We start from the raw sequence: 18,226 nt of genomic DNA, 5'->3' as shown, positions 1-18,226 counted from the left end.
ATTAAGTTCTTAAGACATCACATTTTCTGTTTTATTACCACAGTAGTTAATTTTCGTAACTGTTATTTCTCTGTCAGATAAATCAAACAGGCATATCAAAGGACAGCTCGGGTCCTAAGGAGTAAAATCACGGCGCTAGCATGTAGCAGTTAGCAGCTGCTGTTTAGCCATCTGTCTGCAGCATGAAGAGCTTCACATTAAAAAGAAAAAAATACTTTCTTTTTCTGTTGAAATACCTTTGGAGGTTGTTGTTTGAGTTATGACAAACCAATAGAGACACTTGCTGTCAGTTTAATGCATTTTTAAAAGACTTATTGGTCCCGGAAGTTAGCTTTCTAGCTAGCTTTGTTTACAAGTTAGCCTTCTGCTTCAGCGTCTGCCGTTTTCTGCTGCTGTTTTCTGGTGATGACATTTTCTGATCTTTTCATGACATGCAGACGTCTGGTGGAGTATTTATCCGGAATGATTAGATGAAGTATAAAGCTCTGATCATAATGAGAATAAATGAAATATCCGATCTGATCGGACAAAGGAGTCCGATTCCGATCGAGTCCCAAACCATGTGATCGGCCCCGATTTCCGATCACGTAATCGGATCGGGACATCCCTAGTGCCCACATTCCTACTTTCTCATTGGTGAATCAGTCAAAGGAGTGATGGCGTAACTTTGGTGCGACTCCAGTTGAGATGGAATGATTTTCATCATTTTAAAGTCAAAATTCTAAATCCTCTTTCTTCAGTTTGATCACTTCATTTAACGATCAGTTTGATCAGCCGAACCAAAGCGGCGTTCATGCACAGCAGAAGAACACTTATATTTGTTTTAAATATAAAATATGGTCTTTTTTTTTGAAGGATTCTGAAGATGAATCCGAGAATTTTGGAGTAAAGTGGTGCTTAATTGTATGAAAACATTGATGTTAATCCAGCTGCAGAACAGAGTTCACGTTTGTGTCATCAGTGCGATTGTTGTGTTCCAGAGCTCCGATGATCTCTACAAACCTCTGCTGGAGGACGTCTCCGCTGAGCCTGCAGTCTGAACGTGAACTATCCACGGCTGGTTGTTTTTCTGTTCTCATTAAACATTTCAAATGAATCACAGTTACTAGTTTGATCAATTAGTTGCTGTTTTGTGTGGAAAAAGGAAGCAGCTGATCTATGGAGCTAAATCGGGGCCAATATTATATGAAACCGAAATAAAATATTTTCAAAAAATATTGATTTGTATTGACTAGTTTTTTCAACTTCCTTTAACAAATGATTACGATGATTTTGGACTGAGCAGTGAGGTGGACGTTGGTATCTTTCCTTTAAGTCTTCGTCCCATGAGCAGCTGCACTGGTGACAGTCCTACTCCCTCTAGTGGTGTGTTGTGATACTCCAGGAGAGACACATATGGATCTCCTTTTTCATTTTCTGACTTTTTTAGGAGGTTTTTGATGGTCTGTATTCTTTCTGCTTGACCATTAGACTGGGCATGTGTGGGGCTGGATGTGACATGTCTGAATTCTCTCCAAAGTTCTTGAACTCGGCACAGAGTCCGTTATCACCACATCGGGTATCCCGTGTCTGGCAAACATCGATTTCATGGCGACTGTGACACTGTGACTGGTGGTATCTTTAAGTTTCATTATTTCTGAAAACTTGGAGAAGTGGTCCACGCACATAACAAAGTCCGCTCCATTGTAATGAAAAAGATCCGTGCCTTTTCTCCCACTTCCTGTCTGGTACTGGTACAGTAGAGGTTCTCCTGAATCACTGTTCTTGTGCTCATTGCAGACACCTTGACACAATCTCTTTGTGTTTTGACATGTTTGTCCAATATAAAATGTCTCTGGCTCTTTCTTTGCATTTGACCATCCCCAACATTTCTTGAACGTCCAGTGAGGCTGAATGTCTTTATGAACAGCATGTCTTTCATTTGGCCATCTTCTCTTAACTTCTGATGTTGTAGCTCAGGATCTTCTGCTGTGGCTTCCTTGAACTTCAGTTTTTCTTCTGACATGGGGAGTTGAGGTGTTATCATGATTACCTCCAGCTCTTTTTCCAACAGATCTTCTGTATTCTCCCTTAAGAATGCTCGGACTATCTTTGCTGACAGTCTCTCAATGCTCTTGACCCGAAGGCTACAGGTTCTCTCTTGCATTAACACTGCTCCAGTGCCTTGTGAACTTGCATCAAGCGACAGTGTCACTGGTTTTATAACGTAAAATCTTGTAAGTGGAGCATCAGCAACAAGTTTTTAAGTTGATCAAAACTCTTTTCTCGAGTGTCCTCCCAGAGCCACTCTGTCTCCTTTGAGCAGCTTTCTTAGTGGTGCACTGATGTCTGACAGGTTTGGTGTGAACTTGGAAAGATACTGAATCATACCAAGAAACCTTTGCAGCTCTTGTTTATCCTGTGGTCAGGGTACTTTTTCGTTCTGGTTTCAGACCTGCGTCTCTGAATGTGTGTCTAATGTACTTGATCTCTTTTGTTCTGATGAAACATTTGCTTCTGTTCAGTTTCAGGTTGTGTCTCGTTCTCTCCAGAAACTTTCTTGGTCTGTGATCATGTTCCTCCTTTGAGTCTCCTCAAACCAGCAGGTCGTCATTGACGTTTACAACACCATCCAGGTCTTCTATCAGTTGTGCGATGACTCTCTGAAAAGCTTCAGGTGCTGGTGATATCCCAAATGGTAACGGCAAGAACCTATAACGTCCAATAGGTGTGATAAATGAGCCTTGAGCTTTCTTCATCGAGTTTGACCCTTGATTGGAATCCAGGACAGAGAAATATTTGGGATTCGGCATACGAGACACAACTTCTTCCACAGAGAGCAGTGGGTAGTGTCTCGTTTTAGTGCTTGATTCAAGTCTTTTGGATCCATGTGTATTTTCTTGGGTGTAACTACAGTGACTATACTGTTAACCCACTCTGTTGGCTCTGTCTGTCTAGTAATAACTCCCTTTTCTTCCATTCTCTGTAGATCTTTTATGACTGTCTCTCAGGATGAATGGAGTTCTTCTGAGGTCATGCACAACTGGTCTGACTTCATGATCAATCTGGATGTGATGCTCACCTGGCAAACAACCCAGACCATCAAACAGATCATCATAGTCTTTGAGAATGTCTTCTTCTTTTCTGACATCGTACACTCTTTGCACTGATCCTAACTTCAAACGTGTAGCTCCTCCAGTGATCTCAAACTCAACCTTTTTCCCTTTGTACTCAGCACGGCAGATGTCGATGGCTTTTTCCAGAGTCAGATCTGCTTCCAGAAGCAATCTGCCTCTCACTTGGTCATTCGTGATGCCACACCACTATTCTGTCACGTACCAGGGAGTCGTGTAAATCTCTAAATTCACATTTATTTCTCAAATCCGTGACATATGCGTCAATAGCTTCTGCACGTTCTTGTGAAAAACGTGTTTTTCTTTCTCTGCTCACAATATTCTTTAAACTTCTGTTTCAGCACGTCTCTGAATTCAAAAGTACTGAAGACTTTTATCACTTCTTCCTCTGAGACATGAAGAAAAGTCGTGCATTAGACCTTCTCAGTATTTTCCGCGATGCCGCTGGCGGGAGAGAAGAGCTCAAAACACCGACTCCACTTCCTCCAATTCTCTGCCAAGTTGCCCTGCAAACTCCGATTCGGTGGTGGTTGACACCGTGTGTATTTATGAGTCAGGACGACCAGCTTAGTAGAACAGGTTCTTCATTGGAAGTTCGCCATGTCTTCCTCATTCCTCGTGTAAACCCACTCCTCTGACGTCACTCTCCTACGGGTCTCAGGGAGGAACATATTTCAATGACATCACAGTCTATTATTGTAGAAACTTCTTAAATAATTTAAATGTTTTTTACTTAAAATTGTATTGAAGAGACTGACGGATCAGCTTCTTTAGTTCCTATAAATATTTATTTAAAATGTATTAAAATTTTATCAGAGAGATGAGGAAACTTCTTGAGTTTTTGTATGCAGTAAAATGTAATTATAATTGTATCAAATGAACAAACAAGTTCTTGAATTGCTGTAAAAAATATTCACTTTAACTTATCAGGGAGATAGAGAGATTGTGGTACATATACAATAAAATCATCTTTTCATATCACAGAAAAATCACCCAATATCCTTATTTTCTTTTCATTCCCTCAGTGATTTCTGCGTTAGCGGTCAGAAGGTGGAGCGCAGGACTCGGTTCTCTCACTCGAGTTAAAGCTAAATTTTAATTTAAGAATATTTCTTGAGTCTGTCAGTTTGTTCTCAATGTCTCATATAAATGTGTTGTTTATGGTTATTCTGTGTTTAAGAAGTGGAGAAAAGTGATTAGTTTGTTCGGGTTTTGACCCCTCGGCTGGATGACGGGCACCTGCCGTTTAGGGTGTGACGTCACAGAAACTGAAGCATTTTGTAGTTCGGTGAAAGATTTTCACAGATTCAGACTTCCGGGCTCAATAGCTCTTCAGAAAAACGTTCAAATATGACAACAAGTATCTCAACCGTCCTGTATCAACACGGAGAGTCGTCTACAAATGCATTCCAAAAGAAGAAATGTCGTTTTCCCGTTTATTGAGAATGTCGGGCTGCAGATGGAGAGACGGCCGCTAAGGGACCGTCTACAAAGTGCAAGCTTCCAGGAAAAAAACATGCTATAAAAGTAATAATCTCTCAAAAACAAATAAATGTCTACATTTATGTGAACTACTGACCAAGACTGGTCACCATATCCATGCTACAATAAAAAAAATGGGAAAATTTATTTATTGGTTTTTAAATCAACTTCTAATTGATATATAAAACATGATAAAGATGTCCAATAGCTCTGGGAATAATGAAGCTACAGTCACCAAACTTTCTGAGCTGACTAATGATTACCTCAATGTCCTACTATAACAAAGATTATGGCAGAAATGTACTTTCTTCCTTTTTTAGAATTTTTTTCATGAATATGGATCACATTTGGTCTAAAATGCTCAATAGCTCTAAAGATGTTGAAGCTAGAGTCACCAAACATTTACTGTCCTACTACAACAAAGATTATGGCAGACATTTTCTTCAGAAAATATCTTCAGAGCTATTAAGCATTTTATACCAAATATGGTCTATAATCTCCTTTAAAAAATCTCAATTTGTAGTAGTTCTCTTTTTTGTAGTAGAACAGGAAGCTCATGATTAGTCTTTGCAGGAAGTTATTGGATGAGCAACTTGTTGAGTTGCTGCAAAAAAAAAATAACTTTAAATGTCATTGGATGGAGAGCAGTTTGACGGATGGACGGTTTAAATAACTATTCAGAAATGCAATGCAAGGAGAAAATAAAAGTGAATCCAAACACAAAATAACAAAGAAAGACGTGTTGGATTGAGCTGGAGAACAATAGAAATTCACATCAACTAGTGCAGGGGTCTGCAACCTGAGGCTCTGGAGCCGCATGCAGCTCGTTTTCCCTCCATTGTGGCTTTTACTAAAAATCCAAACAATTAGAATAAATCGTGGTTTTGTAGTATTGGTTCATTTATGAATTACATTTCATTATTTGTGCTTAAATCTTTAACAAAACTGAGCAAAATCATGGTAAAAGGTTTAATCAGAGGAAATTATTATCAGAATGACACATTATCTTACTGCATTAAGTTTAAAAAAATATTTGTATTCTACACCAAAGTTGTTGAGTTTATATTCAATAGTAAAATGAGAAAAAAGATGAAGGAACACTAAAGTCACAATGATAGAAAAGATGTTTTTGCATTTTTAGTTCAAATAAATCTGCTGGAGGATTTGATCAAACACAGGATGCATTTTATTTTGAAAGGAACTTGTACAAGGTGCTTTCAAAAGTAAAATGAGTTAATTTAACAAAGAAAATCTTAATTGTAGAGATTATTTTAAAGCTAAATCGGTTCTCGTTGGATTTTAGTCCGTAACAAACTGTATCTTATGGCTCCTTTAGCATTAAAGGTCCTGAACTAGTGAAGCATCTTTGAGTAAACTACCAGAAACTACCACAAGAGGGCAGCAACCGAATACATTGAGATATAAACTGGGCTGGTCATGTGACCACGTGGAGGGAAAGCTCTGATGGTTACACAACTCAACTCATGAGGAGACAGCTGATAACAAAAATAGTTAGTGAATGAAGCCCTTTAACAGGGCAGAAGCGCCCCCTAGCAGTCATACGAAGAACACACATTGTTTTTAGTTTCAGGATGTTTTTAATCCAAATACAAGGGGGCGGGGGATGTATTTGGAGACGTTTCCATGCAGCAATTCTATTGGGGGGGGGGTAGTGGTGACATTTTTAATGGTTTTGTGATCATAAACACAAAGACGGGAATAATCCACACCTGTGGTTGTTGTGTGAATCATGGTAGTAGCTGGATAACAGCTGTGAAAAAGCAACTTTTCTTCAACAAACTTTTTATCATGACTTCCCAGAATGCCAGAGTGAGTGTTCTGCATACGTGCACTCGATAGGATTCCTGTTTTATTTGCTTTTGAACATTCTTGTCTGAAAAGCTCAGAGTGTGACTGTGGATTCGAACTGGCCTCAAAGGCATCGTCAGCTTGTTGGTTTGTCTGCAGGTCTGTGAGGACACAACAGCATGATTCTTCCTTCACTCGGCTGCATCCAGAAGTCCATGCAGGCCTTCACTCCTGCAGTTGTTGGGGTGAAAACAGCATCATCTGGTTTCATATGAAAGCTGCTCCAAACCGGAGTCTTGAGTTTCTGGATCTTCTTTTTTTTTTAGACTTTCCAGATCATGATGGGTTTGTTCAACATCGGAGTCGGTCCTGGGAGAACAAGCACTCATCCTGGGGATTTCACCGACCTGGGAGCGGCTTACTGGCTGGGTTCTGTGGTAACGTTCTGCTCACTCTTTCTGCTGCAGATGCTTTTGGTTCCTGCTAGGGTCCAGCTCCTCTGTAGTTGTAGACAGAGTGTTTATTTCAGCTGTAAAGTTGAACGGTTTTACATTTGGTCAAGATAAGATGGAGCAGATAGGTAGTGCAGTGGTCGAGCGGTCAGCCTCTGACTGGAAGGTTGCAGGTTCGGTTCCCGCCTTGACTGCCCATGAGTTGAAGAAGCTGAACTCCACGTTGCTCTTGGTGGTTCCATATGTGGCAGTGGAGCCACCACCAGTGTGAGATGCGACTGACTGTAAAGCTGCGTTCACACTGAACACGAGTCGTCTCTATTTGAACGGGCGTCAAATGTGTTCAGATACAAGACGCCTCAGAGACATGTGGGAGGAGCCAAATGTTTTTAATCCTGATCGCCACAGGGAGCGGTGTCTGTTCTAAAATAAGAGGATGGGAAAAGGTCCTCCGTCTGTGTCTTGATTTATTGAACTTCATCTTTGACACGACGACAGTGTTTGGTCCAAATCAACAATTCTGTAACGACTTGTTAGAATTTGATCACAAATACAGTTTTTTTTTTCTTGTGGGTCTTTTAATTTGAAACAAGTTATTGTGGTTTCCTGCTTGTGGGGTTCAGGTGTGATTAGTTTAGACGTGTCTACATAAATATGACCATCACTCTCAGAGCGAAGTCAGAAAGAGAAAGGAATCGTTTGTGATTGATCGGATTATTGAAAAATGGATTGCAGTGACTTTGACACAGCAGTCTAGGTATCACGCAACACCGTTGGGAAATGACCAAACAGGTTCTGGGCCCAGAGGAAGTCTGACACTGCCAAACTGTTGTGACTGTGGTCAGGAAGTTTGTACCATGAACATCTGATTCCAGCCGCTGCTCACGGCTTCAGTTTAACGGAGAAAACTATGAATTCTGGGAGAAGAAATGACTGGGCCAACATATGAAGTTAATATATTTTAACTTGTTTTTAGAAAGATATTTTCTCTCGTGTAAAAAATCTTGCTCCTCTTTTTGAATCAAAGCATTTAAAAGTTGTTTTTTGTCTCTAACTTCTGTTTGTTTTGCAGTTCATCATAACAGGAATCTTCTCACTTTTAGCCGGCTGGTTTCCCTCCTGCTGTCTGGTAAAATACTTCAGTGTTTTACTGCAAAAACACTAAAACTTAATCAGTATTTTTGTCTGGTTTCTGGCTTAAATATCTTATATGAGAAAAAATTAACTTCCAAGTAACTTTTCATTAACATGTAATGACTTGTCACTAAATCTTGATTCTTTTGTTGAGTCATTTTGAGTAATATTTTTAATTAAACAAGTTTTAGTTTGCATCCTTATTATGCAGACGTTTAATTTGTTAATGGTTACTTTGTTTTAAACAGTCTAAAGATGAAATTAGATTTACTTATGACTTTTATGACAAATTTGTCTAATTCTCGTCTGAATTGAGGATTGATTATTGTCTAGAAATAAAGACTGTTGGACTGTTGTAGCACCTAAAATAGGATATATTTGGAGGAAATGTGTTTGAGGGTGCAACATTATTTTTTTGAGCAATTCACACCTATTTTAAGACATAATATTTCCAATTACCAGAGCATTAGACCAAAATATGAATGTTTATAGCTAATTTCAAGATTTAATTTAGTATTTAAAGAACAGGACGTCACAACTTATTAGAAGAAATCTTACCAAGGCAAATTCCACCAGTTACATTGTTGAATTTTCTCATTCACAACAAGGAAAAACATCTTGTATTCTATATTTTAAACCTGTTTTATAGGTAGATGTGACCAGACCTCTAAAGCAGTTCTTTCTCTCCTCTCAGACGGGCTTTGCCGTGTCCATGAACATCATTTGTGCGTTCTTCGCCATCGTCGGCCTCGTGCTGTACTTCATGGATCTCGGAGACACCGATCTGCTGTGGATGTGTGAGCACGGTCTGGTCAAAGCTGATCTTCATGTGGACAGCTGCATAGAGGTGGCGCTCTTAGCTCAGGTGAGAATCCTCAGCCTTCAACACATCCGCAGCACCAACTTCCACATGAGTTTGAAAGTCCTTCTCGTCTCCTCAACAGCGTCTGCTGACCTTTGTGGACATGACGTTCATCGTTCTGACTGTTCTTCTGCTTCTTCTTTGTGTTTGTTTTGCTGTTCTGGCCATCAAGGCTCTGATGGGTCAGATGAAGGAGTATTAGGTATGGATCTCTGTTAAGATGTTAAGACCCACTCAGTGTTTTTAACATGTTCTTGTGACATTTTTTCTGAAAGAGAATTAAGATTCAAATTGCATTTCTGAGGTGAATTTCTAATGAACTCCTGCCGCTCTGCAGAAATAATTTTTAGAAAGCGACTCAGGTTTTGGGCTGCACGGTGGCGCAAGTGGTTAGCGCTCTCGCCTCACAGCGAGAAGGCCCCGGTTCGAATCCCGGCTGGGACCTTTCTGTGTGGAGTTTGCATGTTCTCCCCGTGCATGCGTGGGTTTTCACCGGGGACTCCGGCTTCCTCCCACCGTCCAAAAACATGCTTCATAGGTGAATTGGTGACTCTAAATTGCCCCTAGGTGTGAATGTGTGAGTGAATGTGTGTGTGATTGAGGCCCTGTGACAGACTGGCGACCTGTCCAGGGTGTACCCCGCCTTCGCCCTTCAGTAGCCGGGATAGGCTCCGGCACCCCCGCGACCCCGACAGGGACAAAGCGGTCAAGAAGATGGATGGATGGATGGACTCAGGTTTTTAGATTTTGGCTAAAAAACGCATCATCATAATAAAAGAACACTGGAAACACTTAAAATTTTAGCTAAAAAACTTGCTAAAAACACCATTTTCATTGGAGTCTGTCTTTAAAATAAATATTCCCCGTCAACAGAGTCTGAAGCCGAGGAGAGAAGAATTCAACATTTGCACATAAGTGAAGCAGAAGTTTGAGCACAGCCTAACGCAGCCAATGAAGGCCGAAGGCGGGAAATACCCTGGAAAGGTCACCTGTCCGTTACAGTAATTCAGTCTGTGTTTAAATTTACCTCATTAACACAAAAACCCTTTAAACAAACAGAAGAAACAAGCAAGATGGCAGTTTCACGTGGATTTTTACTCAGTGTAGCTCATGAAACATTAAAGTCCTTACTGTTATTAAAAGCAGCAAAAGAAATGTGATTTTTTTTTTATCTTAAAACTTTGTTTTAAGAAATGTGAGAATAAAATCATCATTCAAAAATATGTAAAATTCTGCCAAAATACACTCATTCAAAATTGTATTTTAATGTTGTGAATTTGTAAAATAAAGTTGTTTTTATCCAACACATTTAATCCGATTGAATCTTGATTGGCAGATGTCAGGCTAGTCGGGTTGTGTTCGTTCTCGGGTGTCTAAAGGAGCAGACCCTGTTGGAAAAGCAGAGAAGAGGATTCACATTCTCCCATCAAGATTTGTACTTCCTGGTTTCACAATAAAAGCTTAACAGTTTTAGGAAACTTCTTCTTTTTTTTTTACGCCTCACCTGGTTTTGTCTCATCCTGATGCTCTTCAGAGCTTTGATCTCCAGGATGGTGGCGCTGATGGTCACGCAGAGCTCCAGGACTGACAACACGATCAGCATCACGTTCAGACCCCTCAGGAGGACCTGAAATACCACAGTCGAGGATTTATGGAACAGATAAAAGCTAGTTTAGGCTGAATTTTGCTTTCCATTTCATAATAGTTAGACCAAACATCCTGTGATGTCTGGATGATTCACCTTTGATCTCAATCAGGGGTCTCAAGCTGAAGAATCGAGTTTAAATTCTATTTAGAAACATAAACATGCCGATTTGATAGCAGGAAGGATCATATGTCAGGAAAAAAAACATCGACTGTATATGAGAACTGGACTGAGTGACTCCTCCCCATAATGTTCAAAACAGGAAGTATCTGGTGGCTCCAAGAATTCAAAATCCGATAGTCTTGCTAGAATAACCATTTTTGCTCTGACTCTTTTTTTAACATGTGTTTTTTAAATATTTTACTGTAGTTCAAGTCATTCACATATAAACTGACCAATCAGATGCCTCAATAGAAGTGTGTGGAAGTGGTTTCACTTCCAAATTTCATAAAATTCCAAATTTCATAAAGTTTGACAGATTTTAAGTTCCTACTTTCAAGTGAAAGGGGTGTTCACTCCTAACTGACGAGAGTCTTTAAACTCGGACTGACCCGGACCAAACACGGCTTTCTGACGACGCCTGGCTCCAACATGGCGACGTCTGTCTCTTTAAAAAATGGAGACTGAATTGGAGCCAGAAAACCTTCTTCTATGGATGATGTTACACTCACTCGCTCCAATTTCTAGTGAAAAAAGTGAAACATTGGATCAAAGAACAAAAGTTCTGGAATTTGTTACATTAAAATCAAATTTCCTTTTTGAGTTAAGTTAACCTCCGACTCAAAATTTTGATTTGATACAGGCTAATAGTTTTAAATCTAACAAGTTACAGAACTTTTGTTCATTGATCTGATGTTTCACTCGTTTATTGTAGGAGTTATGTTGTGACAATAACCCACAACAAGTAAAATCTGCAAAGTCTTCATCTTTACTTTTGCGATAATTACATGTTTTAAGGCTTTAAAACTCGTCTCAACTCACTATCCACTTCTTTCAGACAAGCATGAACATTTTCACATTTTTCTCTTTTAATGTCCCACTCCAATTATATTTTTTTCTATTGTAAAAATAGTTTTTTTTAATTATGATTATGACGTTTTTAAGCCAAAATCAAAAAGCTTTTGTCAATTTTTAAGACATATTTTATGCATATTCATGCATAATGGCGAACAGTTTTGGATCAATCCAGTCGTACAGTTTTGAGCCAGAATAGCAATTCGCTACAGCACGAGTGTTGATCATGTCTCGCATGGTCGCTGCGTCATTAGTCGGGGCATTTTCGAGCATCCGGTTTTCATCTGCTCCCGATTCGAATTAAGAAACACTCAGAAACGTAGTTTTACTCGAATATTCTTTAGGTCCTCTGCTATGAGAAAAGTACTACAAGAATGTGTTAAAAGCCCAAAAAAGACGATTTTCTCTCAAAATTCAAACTGTCATAGAAAAATAAGAAGTTCGATAGACTAAAAAAAGATCTGATCACAATTAACGATTTATGCAAATTTGAAAATTGAGCACATTCTATACAGGAGACACAACAGAGAGAATTCTTTAACAAATCCACAGAGAAAAAACAAAAAAAAACTGCAAAACAACGAAACCGCGTGAAGTGAAGAACGTTCTAGAAAGAGACCCCCTGGTGCTTCAAATGGAGCTCATGAACCAGCAGTGCCGTCTATGACTATGAAGCCAAATTCATGAAAGTACAAAAAATATTTAAAGGATGTGTTAAAGACAAATTAGACGTCCATTTCTCGAACTGACCAGCACCAGCTGTTGGCTCTCCTCGCATATCTCGTCCAGCCGAGTTTTGGTCTTTGGGGTCGTGGTCGATGAGCCGTAGTACTGAGAATTACACCACCAGGGGTCGATGGCTGCTATGTAGATGCTGTAGAGCACGATGGCCGTGATGGAGAAAGCAACTCCTGCTACGCTCAGGATTATGTTAAAGAACACCTACAAAACAAAAACATGTTTACACAGTTGAACACTACTTTGCCGCCCGGCTTGAAAAGAATAAATAATTAGAAAACTGCTCACCAGACAGAGACTTGGAAACCTCTCCGACAAAATGCACATGAAGCCAAATGCAATGAACTAGAAAAATAATGAAAAAAATGTTAATTCTGTCCTGTGTTTTTTGAAATTATTTTTTTTAATACTTGAATGTTTTTTTTCACTATTTTTTATTTTACCTTCACTATTTTGATTCCTTCAAAATCTACTGGAATTATCGTGTTACTGCTTAAAAAGTTACAATAAATCAAAGAACATAAACACTGGAGCTCCATTTTTGCTCTGTTCATTGTGTAAATGTTAATTCTAATTCTAAGTTAGGTTAGAATTTTAAAAACGTGCTAGCTTTTTTAGCTAATTTGACAATGGCTGAGGATTTTGAATTAAGTGGGAGTTAAGCTAGTATTTTAGTAAGGTGTTAGGTTTTTTTTGGCTAATTTGGTACCTACTGAGGATTTTCGAGCTAATTCTAAGTTAAGCTATTATTTTATAAACGTGCTAGCTTTTTTTGCTAACTTGACATCTGCTGAGGAATTTTTGAACTAATGAGGAGTTAAGTAGTGATTTAGCAATATGCTAGCTTTTTCTGGCTAATTTGACACCTACTGGGGTTTTTTGGGATAATTCAGAGTTAAGTAGTATTTTAGCAACGTGTTAGCGTTTTTTGGCCAATTTGGCACCTACTGAGGTTTTTTGGGTTAGTTCTGAGTTAAACTAGTATTTTAGCAACATGCTAGCTTTTTTGTCTAATTTGATCTACTGAGGATTTTAAAACTAATTAGTGGTTTAGCTAGTATTTTAACAATGTACTAGGTTTTTAGGCTAACTTGGCATCTACTGAGGATTTTTTTAACTAATTCTAAGTTAAACTAGTATTTTAGCAACATGCTAGCTGTTTTGGCTAATTTGGCATCTACTGGGGTTTTTTGGGCTAATTCAGAGTTAAGCTAGTATTTTAGCAACATTCTAGCTTTTTTGGCTAATTTGGCACACATTGAGGTTTTGGGGCTAATTTGGGGTTAAGCTAGTATTTTAGCAACATGCTAGCTTTTTTGTCTAACTTGGCATCTACTGGGGTTTTTTGGGGCTAATTCAGACTTAAGCTAGTATTTTAGCAACGTGCTACCTTATTTGGCTAATTTAGCACATAATGAGGTTTTTGGGATAATTTGGAGTTAAGTTAGTATTTTAGCAACAAACTAGCTTTTTTGTCTCATTTGATCTACTGAGAATTTTAAAACTAATAAGTGGTTTAGCTAGTATTTTAACAACGTGCTAGGTTTTTAGGCTAACTTGGCATCTACTGAGGATTTTTTTAACTAATTCTAAGTTAAACTAGTATTTTAGCAATGTGCCAGGTGTTTTGGCTAATTTGGCACCTTCTAAGGATTTTTGGGGCTTTTCAAGTGGCAAGCAAAATAATCACTTTTTTGGCTAATTTAGCATCAACTGAGGTTTTCTGGACTAATTCTATTTTAAGATAATATTTTTGCAACATGTTAACCTTTTTTGACCAATTTGGCACCTACTGAGGTTTTTTGGGCTGCTTCTGAGTTAAACTAGTATTTTAGCAACATGCTAGCTTCTTTGTCTAACTTGGCATCTACTGGGGTTTTTTGGGGGGCTAATTCAGAGTTAAGCTAGTATTTTAGCAACATGCTAGCTTTTTTGTCTAATTTGATCTACTGAGGATTTTTAAACTAATTTTAAGTTAAACTAGTATTTTAGCAACGTGCTAGGTATTTTGACAAATTTGGTACCTTCTAGGGATTTTTGGGGCTTTTCAGGTGGCAAGCTAACATTTAAGCAAATTAATCACTTTTTTGGCTAATTTGGCATGAACTGAGGTTTTGGGTTGAATCTGATTTCATACTTTTACGTATTTTTAAATATTACCGAATTTTTTTATATATATATATATTTTTAAGAAATTCTTCAGATCTTTGTGCACTTAATGCAATTTCTGCAACATTAAGTTCTTTAGCAATTTTAGCATTGCGCAAATAGCTTTAGCATTTTTAAAAAATCCCTTCGGAATTTACTGTAAATTTCTTCAGGATCTTCAGCAAAAAGTCTCAGCACATTCAACAAAAAGCATTCACACTAGCATTATCGCACGTACATTTGTTTTTACTTATCACTTAACAAATAATTTACCATCTTGATTATAATCATTTCGCTCAGGTTTTGTATTGTAATCAAACTTATTCTTAAGTGAAACTAACATTTTTTTTTTTTATCATAACTTGACCTTTTAAGCCTTTTAGGAGTTATTTGAGCTGCTTTATTTTGAAAAATTGATTTAGCATTTGTAGGAATGTTCAGTTTCTTTTCAACTACATTTTTTGTGCAAATTGATGACATTGAATGTGTTTTTGTTGTGTTTTTATTTTAGCAAATAGCAAGTTATTTAATCACAAAACCCATTATTTATCTAATTTTGCCTTTAACAGGCGTCATTTGTTTACAGAAGTGTAACCTTAGCAACCACTACCGTCTGTATTCTCCCTCCGAGAAGAGCCAAGTTCTGAGATTTTGTTTTCATGCAGATGTCTTACCAATGCTCCCAACCAAGAAGAAAACTCGGTCCTATTTAGAGACCAGGGAGTGAACCGACTATTGCGAAGGATTAATCCAGGGCCGATGTTTAGGAGTCCGATCATGATCTGCATGGCCTGTAAAAGAGAATGTGGAAATGTCCTTAAAGAAGCTTTTTTGATGCATTTGTTTTAGGCTGATGCATCTGTTATTCTGGTTCTAGCAATTTGATTCTCTAACAATGACTAGAATACTTTTCATTTAGCTGTAAATTGTTTAAATGAATGAAAGATGTACTGATCAAAGAGCACTTTAAATGTCTTTGTACCTATGGAAATGACAAATTAGGGATCCATCTATCTAAGACACGGGGTGCTCCAGTAAGACCTCAAAAAAAATTATGTTTTTTTTCAAAAACATTGAAACTGAGTCTTTAAAAATGACTGCTCTGAGTTGGAGCTCACCCCGAGGACGGACAGAGACGCCTTCTTCTTCAGAGGCTGAGATACAGAGCATAATATCGGGCTGTAGCAAAGACCTTTGAAGATCTGGCAGATGGCGGGGCAGGAACTGGTGGGGTCGGAGTTCAGGGTGATCACCGTGACCCCTTCACCTTTGTTTATGGTCATGGACATCCTGGAGAGAAAGCGATTCAGTGAAATATTGCAATATTTTATTTAGCAATATTTTTTTTTTATTCCAAAGGCAACAGAAACGAAATTTAAATGATACATTTTGAGCTAACATTTTTGTTCAGCATGCGTCATAACTTTTGTGTTCCACTTCAACCCATTGATTGTATCTGTGAACTGGAGCGAGTGTGATGTCACCCAAGGAAAAGGAATTTGCTTCAGTAAAAGCAACTTAAACGTAACACAGTTGCAGTCCTTAAAGACCGTCCCGCACACCCACAACCTACATTTTGCGCATATTGCATGGATGAATATTGATGATACATAAATATAACCGAGAAAAGTTGTGGTTTTTATGTAAAATTTTCACAGATGTACCAAAGAAGTACGAATAAACAACACAAAGAACTTGTGAAGCAACGCAGACCATGAACCATGCAGGATTATTATACTGTTTATATGCAATTCATTTGTGATCCTTCCAACAATTATGTAATATTAACAGCATATATGCGCTGTATATAGAATATAAATGTTATACATCAGTGATACTTGAATGAAACGTCGTGGAATGGTCGTAAAAAGCCACAAATTTCACGAAAACAAGCACAATTGTGCAAGTTTTGCAATAATTGCTTATAAACCACATAAATATGTATAAACCAAGCTAACCGACTAAAACATTTTGAACAATTCAAAACCGATCCCATCGGCCAAAACCTTCGACAGACATCTATGCACATCGTCGAATGCAAGAAACTCTCATGAATTACATTTATCATCCATCTAGCACGAACGACTGAAAATGTGCAAAATCTGCACATATGTGACATTTAAATACCATTCTATTCGACTGAAGGGTGTATTAGCGTTTACACAAAGTTTTTCAAAATCATACTCTTGTTAAAACTTGTGATATACTCCCCCTATTATAGTCTTGAATCGATTTTTTTGTCGGTGTTTCTCTTCAAAACACACGTTTATTCATCATTACCCCTTTCAGCTTCAGAGACCAGAATAGAAAAAAAAGATTTACTAAGTTTTCAACTAAACATAGAGGTGTGGAAGAGTAATTTGATGAGAATTACCTTACCGTTGGACGAGTTTCACCATAAATTAAAAGCATGAACCATTTCTGTCACATATCAAGTAGGAAATTTGTGAGAAAATAGAGATAATCTGTTTTAAATTCACATCTGTTGCTTTGAACGACAAAGAAAGCTAAAAAAGATGCACTTTTGTGACAATATTTTTACCAAAACATGTAAAAAAAATCAGACAATACACATTAACCTTACACTCATGTACCATAGCAGTTAAAACATTGAATCAAATCAACTTTTTTTAAACAAAAAAGTTATCTTTTTTTTTAGATGTGTGCCTTAAACAACTCAAAAACAATAGATTTACCTGTAAGAAAAACGAAATCCAATAAAAAAAAATCCTCGGCCCAATTATTGTCTCTGATGTCCAAAGGGCAGTTACTGCCAAACACTGTGCAAACTTCACCTCCCAGCAGGAAGCCACAGAGAACCTCAGATAACTGAGAGGACAATAAAAACCTCACGGCCTTTTACTGGAAGAGGAGCGTCAGAAGGGTTCAGTTCCTGGAGCAAAAATCAACATATATCAGCAAATGATTAACAGGAGAACCAAGCAGAATTAGATGGAGGTGTTTTGAGGGGAGGGGCGTCCTTTATTAGAGACAGAAACCAGAAATTTTAAATTCCAGCTGCCACACCCGACGGCACAGATGTTTATATGACCACACCTGATGTGTAGATCATTGACTGTAAAAATAGATACATAAATATAAATTATTTTTATATGCAGTCAATGGTAGGCCTAATAGGCTCCTCCCACAACATGAAAGTTCAAAACGAGCATTCAGAATCCATTTTCTACAAGAATTGTGTGAAGAATAAAAACATATGAAATAAAATAAGGTGGTAAAACATTTATTTTAAAGCTAAAATAAACTAACAAATCAGCTTAAAGTTTGATTCCATTTAAAGAAGACTTAAAAAAAAACTAAGATTTTATAATTTGATAAAACTTCTGCTTTACTTTTTAGGAAACTAAGCTTTTTGAATCAAATAATTTATAGACAGTGAAAATGTAAGCACACTCTCTTAGATTTATCTCACTATTTGGAAAAGAGACCACTTTAAATTGGAGCACCGTTTTTTACTTTTACTTTACCAGCTTTTGGACTACTACTTGAATTTTTTTCCTCCTCTATTCACATAACATTTTTCCCCATAAAAACACTTTTTTTTTTTTTTTTACTAGAAATACCATAAAAGCATTCTTTGATATAATAGATACTTGAAGATTTTGACATTCATAAAAAAATGTTTATCTAAGCTTATTTTCCCTCCACTTGCTTTTTTACTCTAAATGTACATATTGTAAGCATTTTTTGTGTCCTGTTTTGCCAAGATTTGCCTCTAGTTCTCTAAAATTTCCTCTGGTAAAAACATCAGCAAATGTTTAAATAACACCGTTTGTGGTTGAATTGAAATAAATAGTGAAAAAAATAG

General features: G+C 37.6%; 2 protein-coding genes across 3 annotated transcripts in view; one reads left to right on the top strand and one right to left on the bottom strand.

The window, feature by feature from the left end:
* The window catches only part of LOC112136517, a 7,582-nt gene extending 6,486 nt beyond the window's left edge, over nt 1-1,096 (top strand). For both annotated transcript variants that reach the window (XM_036215828.1, XM_024258247.2), the window contains one exon: nt 981-1,096. In XM_036215828.1, coding sequence (XP_036071721.1) covers nt 981-1,040 — 60 coding nt within the window. In that variant the 3' untranslated portion in view covers nt 1,041-1,096. The remainder of the gene's footprint in view (nt 1-980) is intronic.
* Nucleotides 1,097-9,928: 8,832 nt separating this feature from the next.
* LOC112136518 lies at nt 9,929-17,268 on the bottom strand. Its single transcript, XM_024258248.2, has 7 exons — nt 17,094-17,268; nt 15,516-15,687; nt 15,072-15,188; nt 12,538-12,594; nt 12,262-12,453; nt 10,357-10,479; nt 9,929-10,240 (listed from the first exon to the last, which is right to left on the bottom strand). The coding sequence occupies exons 2-7, from the start codon at nt 15,684-15,686 to the stop codon at nt 10,226-10,228; spliced, it is 675 nt and encodes a 224-aa protein (XP_024114016.1). The 5' UTR covers nt 15,687; nt 17,094-17,268; the 3' UTR covers nt 9,929-10,225.
* Between the last annotated feature and the right edge of the window lie 958 nt (nt 17,269-18,226).

This window comes from Oryzias melastigma, linkage group LG16 (assembly GCF_002922805.2).
Source record: "Oryzias melastigma strain HK-1 linkage group LG16, ASM292280v2, whole genome shotgun sequence".
NCBI lineage: Eukaryota > Metazoa > Chordata > Actinopteri > Beloniformes > Adrianichthyidae > Oryzias > Oryzias melastigma.
Note: the sequence above shows the minus strand (reverse complement) of the source record. Positions and strands in the feature narration are given on the sequence as shown.